Source organism: Thecamonas trahens (genome assembly GCF_000142905.1).
Source record: "Thecamonas trahens ATCC 50062 unplaced genomic scaffold supercont1.112, whole genome shotgun sequence".
In the NCBI taxonomy this organism is placed as follows: Eukaryota; order Apusomonadida; family Apusomonadidae; genus Thecamonas; species Thecamonas trahens.
In genome coordinates this window covers 1-5,252 of record NW_013657568.1, presented here as the reverse complement: position 1 = coordinate 5,252, position 5,252 = coordinate 1, and the positions used below count along the sequence as shown (strand labels likewise).

General features: G+C 65.0%; 2 protein-coding genes across 2 annotated transcripts; one reads left to right on the top strand and one right to left on the bottom strand.

The window, feature by feature from the left end:
* Nucleotides 1-2,738: 2,738 nt before the first annotated feature.
* On the top strand, nucleotides 2,739-3,488 carry AMSG_11566 (uncharacterized protein; the record flags this gene model as incomplete). Its single annotated transcript, XM_013897134.1, has 1 exon — nucleotides 2,739-3,488. A coding segment is annotated over one exon (642 nt), but the record flags the coding sequence as incomplete, so codon positions are not given.
* Nucleotides 3,489-3,874: 386 nt separating this feature from the next.
* Nucleotides 3,875-5,210, bottom strand: AMSG_12463 (uncharacterized protein; the record flags this gene model as incomplete). Its single annotated transcript, XM_013897133.1, has 1 exon — nucleotides 3,875-5,210. A coding segment is annotated over one exon (1,153 nt), but the record flags the coding sequence as incomplete, so codon positions are not given.
* Nucleotides 5,211-5,252: the final 42 nt, after the last annotated feature.

Genomic DNA, 5,252 nt, shown 5'->3' with positions numbered 1-5,252 from the left:
TCCGCAGCCTCCTGCGCCATGGGCCTCACCAGCGGATCGACCGACCAACACCGCTTGATGAATCACCCGCCATCGCACTAGCAGCGTTGCTGGTGAGGACCTGACGGCCGACCTCCATGGCGTTGCTGCCATCAAACGCCGGCGCCCGCATGAGCATCTCGTAGAGGAGCGTGCCAAAGGTGAAGATGCCTCCCTCGAAACCCTCTTCGGCTCCGCGCAGCTGCTCCGGCGCCATGTATGCCACCGATGGCACCACCGCCATCATCCCCTGGTTGCTCTTGATGACCATCCGTCCGCTCTTGTGTCCACCACCACGTTGGATGGCTTGAGCGAGCCGTGCCCGCCGCCCGTGATCGAGTGGACCTGGGCGAGCGCACACGTCAGCGTCAGTCCGATGCTCAGCGCCCACACGTGATCGAGGCCCGAGCCCGAGCTCTTGTTGTCGAGCCCGGTCAGCCCGCTTCTGCTCTCGCTGCGACGACCGATCGACGAGAAAGGCCTCGGCGAGGAGCTCCTCCAGCGACCCACAGCCGATGCGCACGTAGATTAGCGCCACATGAGACAACAAGACCTTGGCCATCGCCCGCGTGTGCCCGCTGAGAGCCATCGGTCTGCCAGCCTCGAACACTGCCTCCACCTCGCGCCGCGAGAGAAAGGCGACGAGGCCGCCCCCACGGCGATCGGGCCCAACGACGAGAATTGTTTTCGCGCAACGACCACCGGCGCCTGCACCGCCTCGGGGCGCTCCCTCTCCTGCACACAGTGTACCAACAGCGACTGCGGGTACTGCGATACCTCTTGAATATTATCTTTCCCGTACTGTGCTAATCGCCGCGCAATGTGTCGCAGGCAGCCTGTGGACTTGCACCGCCTCTACTCGCCTAACGGCTCGAGATGTCCTCGCTTCTATCGCTCTTGCCATTTCTGGCTGCCATGTCACGTTGATCGGCACAGTTACCCACCCCAGGCGACCGGCTCAACCCGTCAAGCCCGAGCAGCCCACCAGTAGGATGGAGGCAAGACCGAGCCGCAGCGGCCAGTACGGCACAACGGCCGACGTCGTCGTCATCTAGGTGGTGGCAGGTGTGGTGGGGCTGGCACCAACGCCGCTCTCGCGAAATTGCCCCCCCCCCCTCTGCCGTGACACGAGCTGGGCGAGCGCATCCCGATCAGAAAATCAGTGCCCTGTACATGCTACACACTGTTCGTGTACCAGCCGCACAAGAATGATGCCTCCTATGCCAGTCCTTTCCGCCAGAGCTTACCATAATACCGCAAGCCCAAGTCTTGAAACAGACATCTCATGGAACACGATCTTTGCTTTTCGCTCAACTGCAGAACAGCCGATCACTCGTCAAACCCGTCCACATCGCTCCTGTCGGCATCCATCTATGCCTCTAGCTGGCGCCAGCGAACACACGCGCCAAGAGATCCATTCCGCGTTCCATGCGTGTCATGCAGGCATCATTGGATGCTGGGTGATGTGATGGGATTATGGGATGGAGGGCATGGCCACAGGTGCGTGTGTTCTGGTGCCCCGTCGACAGCACGCCCCCCGCTAACAATTTTTACACAACAACGACTCACGCCACCGCCGGGACAAATGGAAAAAACCACCCAACGCTCCGCACGTGCCTCGCAAGTGCGTGACGGGCACATTCGTCTTAGAACGTCGCACAGCCATGGCCGGCTGGCACTCGCTCGACGACGCCATGAAGCTCGGCATCCTCTCGTACGTGCCACGGGAAGACCGTGGATGGCTCGCCACCGTCTCGCGCGAGTGGAGGCGGCTGCTGGGCGACCGGTGCTTCTGGACGGTCCTCTCGGTCCGCAAGTACAACAACTCGCGGTTCCTCTCAGACCGCATCCTGGAGCTCATCCTCCCGCAGCACGGCCAGCATCTGCAGTACCTCGACATCCCGGTCCTGCCCCGCAACCGCGGGCCAAACTTCACCGCCGATGGAGTCGCTCTCGTCGCCGCCCACTGCCCCAACATCAAGGTCGTCAACATCGCAGGCATGCGCGGCCTTGGCGAGCACCTGGCCTTTCTCGCCCTCGCCCGCGACTGCCCTCTCCTCACCCATCTGTATCTCCCCGTCCGCTCCCGCCACTATCTCTCCGAGTTTGGCCTCTGCCTCGCGAGCCTGAAGCATCTGGTCACCCTCTCCTGGCCCCACGCCGATGCCGACGTTCTTGCCCCTCTCTCAGTCGTCACAACGCTGACATCGCTCGCACTGCCTGCCCTCGCTCCCGGCGGCTGGCTGTTTCCCCGCCTTCTGGGCGAGGTGAACGCCGCCACGCCACTGGCTGGCTCGCTCCGTGAGCTGCTCCTGCCAAGCCCTTGCCAACCCCACATGCTGCTACCCGTTGCCAACGCTGTCAATCTGCGCAAGCTTGTCATCGGCGACCTGGGCGATGCGAGCGCGACTCTAGATTGGGAGTCTCTCATGGTCCACCTCTCTCGCCAACTCTCCCACCTCGAGTCGCTCTCGCTCTCTGGTTCCGTTGTGGCCAACGTCGCGCGCCTGGCCATCCATGGCATTCTACCGCCCGAGTCGTCCAGCGACGACGACGACGACGACGACGACGACGACGACGACGACGACGACGACGACGACGACGACGACGACACCGACGATGATTCTGACAAGTCTATTAAGCTCATCGGCGGCAAGCGCGGCAAGCGCGGTAAGCTGGCAGGCCGAGGCCGGCTGCCGGAGCCTGGCTTCTACAACATGCCGCACCCGGTGCCTATGGAGGGCTCCGACCCGCCGCCATCGCCTGACAACGGCCCAGACCCGCCGCCATCACCTGACAACGGCCCCACCCCACCGTCATCGCCCGAGTACGGCGCCGGCCCGTCCAACGACCTCACAATCGCACTCCAGAACAGCCGCGAGACCAACTGGCCCAGCACCCTCGCCCACCTCGCGCTGACCGGCACATCGCCCAGCTCTGATGACATCGAGCTCCTGTGCAATCGCATGCAATGTCTCACCACGCTCTGCATCATCCGTCCCGCCTCCCCGGTCTCTGCATCGTTCCTCGCTGGTGTCGCCGCCGCCTCCCGCCTTACCACACTCACCGTCATCGACTGCCCCATGACTCCGGACGTGCTGGCTGACATTGTCGAGTCCTGCACCAGGCTGACCAAGGTGAGGATTGCTGTCGACTGGGGCACCACTCTCTGGTCCCAGTTTGTCTCTCGCGTCATCCTGCCCCGCGTGAATGCCCAGCTCCCGGTCTGGCCCCAGCTCAGCACTCTCGATCTGCGCGGCTGCCTCCGCTGCAGCGCGATGGAGGACTACATCGTCCCGCACCTGCCGCACGCCACCGTCATGCTTCCGGCCTACTCGCGGGATGCTGCCTTTGCCTTTTAACCCTTTACGGTACGGAAGACAAACTTGTCCTTCGCACAAGCCGCGCTCCGGCGACGCTCCACAGACGTCGCAACGTCCATCAATCGCAGTAAAAGAGTAGTACAATGCGTTAATGGCTGCCACAACAGAAAACAGTCGGCGATGCAGAAATGGCAGGCGAGGCAGTCGCGTCGCACGGCGGCCATGGCGGGGCGTGGGCTCGCGTCAGCGTAGAGCGCGGACGCGTTGATGAGCGCGGCGTCCAGAATCCAGTACAAGATGGCGTGGCACCACTTGCGCAGCCACGCCGACTGGCAAGCTCGTCCGTCGCAAGACGTCCTCGCGCTCTCCCGTCCCGCCGCTGTGTTCAACTCTGTCATACTCTCCTTCCCGGTCGTCGGGGTCGTCAACGACAAGCTCCGCACCGTCCGCGCCCGCCGCTCCTCCGGATCGGCGCCGTATGGCACCTCGCGCGCCTCGCCCATGCTCCCAGGTCGGGCATCCTTCAGGCGGGCGTCTACGTGTCAGCCGCCATCAAGCGCGGGCGCGCCTCCCACCTCATGCCGCAGGCCAAGCAGGCGTCGCGCACCGTCGGCCGGTGACCTAGAAGTCGAGCATCATCGAGTTGTTCACCTTGAGACGTGCGACAACGCGTCCGAACGACCGTACCGTTCAGGGTTAAGTCGTGTACTACAGCCTCACCGCCGCGACTTGCTGCTGCGGATGACCGAGACGCTGGCCATGCTCGCACCACCGTGCAGCCGTTCGCATCGCTCGCGGGCGGTGATGTTCTCCTTCCGCAGCCGCCCAGCCTCGGCCGTCAACTCTTCCACCCGCGTCCGCAGCTCAACCAGCTCGTCCTCGAGCGATGCCTTAGACTCTTCCAGCGGCGACGCCGACTGCTTGACCGCCGCAAGCCCGGCAGTGAGGCCGGCGATGATGGCATCACGGTCGGCAATGACCGCGTCCTTGGCCGCCAGCGCCTCACTTCGCTCCGCATCCAGGGACGCCCGCAGCTCCGACAAGCCCTGCGTGAGGCCTGAAATCGTCGCGTCGCGCTCCAGGAGCTCCGCTCTTAGCTGCGCAATCGTCTCGTCCTTGTGTGTCAGCTCGGCCTCGTAGGTCATTTGCGTCTCGTCATGCAGCGCGTGCGCGTTCTGTAGTTCGCGCGTGAGCTCGCGGACCTGTCGCCGCAGATTGACCTCGGTTCGAGACTGGTTGCTCCCCTCGCCAGCTGCTTCGCTGCCGACTGCCACGCTTCCCGCGCTTCCCGCGCTTCCTTCACGTGGCCCGGCCTCGGCCACACTGCTGCCCGGCCGGTGGCGAATAATTGTCTCCAGCCCGCGTCCTTCTGGCCCACGAATGTTGGCCGTGCTGGGCCGTGCCGGCTCTAGTGCCGGCACTCCTGACCGGGGCTTTGCCCGCAACTTGCCCTTGCCCTTGCCCTTGCGCCCGCGCCGCTTCCGTCGCTTCCGCCGCCGGCCCGAGTCCGACGCCTCTGAGGCCGCCGACGCCGCCGACGCCACCGAAGCCGCCGAAGCCGCCGAAGCCGCCGAAGCCGCCGAAGCCTCGCCATCGTCATCTCCGCCCTCGTCTCCGTCGCTCTCAGGCCCGCCGTCAGCCGGCGCGTCCGCAAACGGACTCTCCGCGAGGCCCGACACAAACGACGCCGTCGTAACTGGCGGCTGGGCCGGCGCCGCCCACAACGCCTGCGGTGCGACGTCAGTCTCGGCCTCGCCTTTGTCTGCATCTTCCTCCTTCACCTCGTCCTTGTTCGCCCCTCCCACTGCCGATTCCGCCAGGCCTCTGGTGCCTTGGCCGGCGCTTCGGGCGTGAGCGGCGGCAGCGAGGTCGTTGCCCGAGACACCGCCGCGCCCACCGCCGCCGCCACCG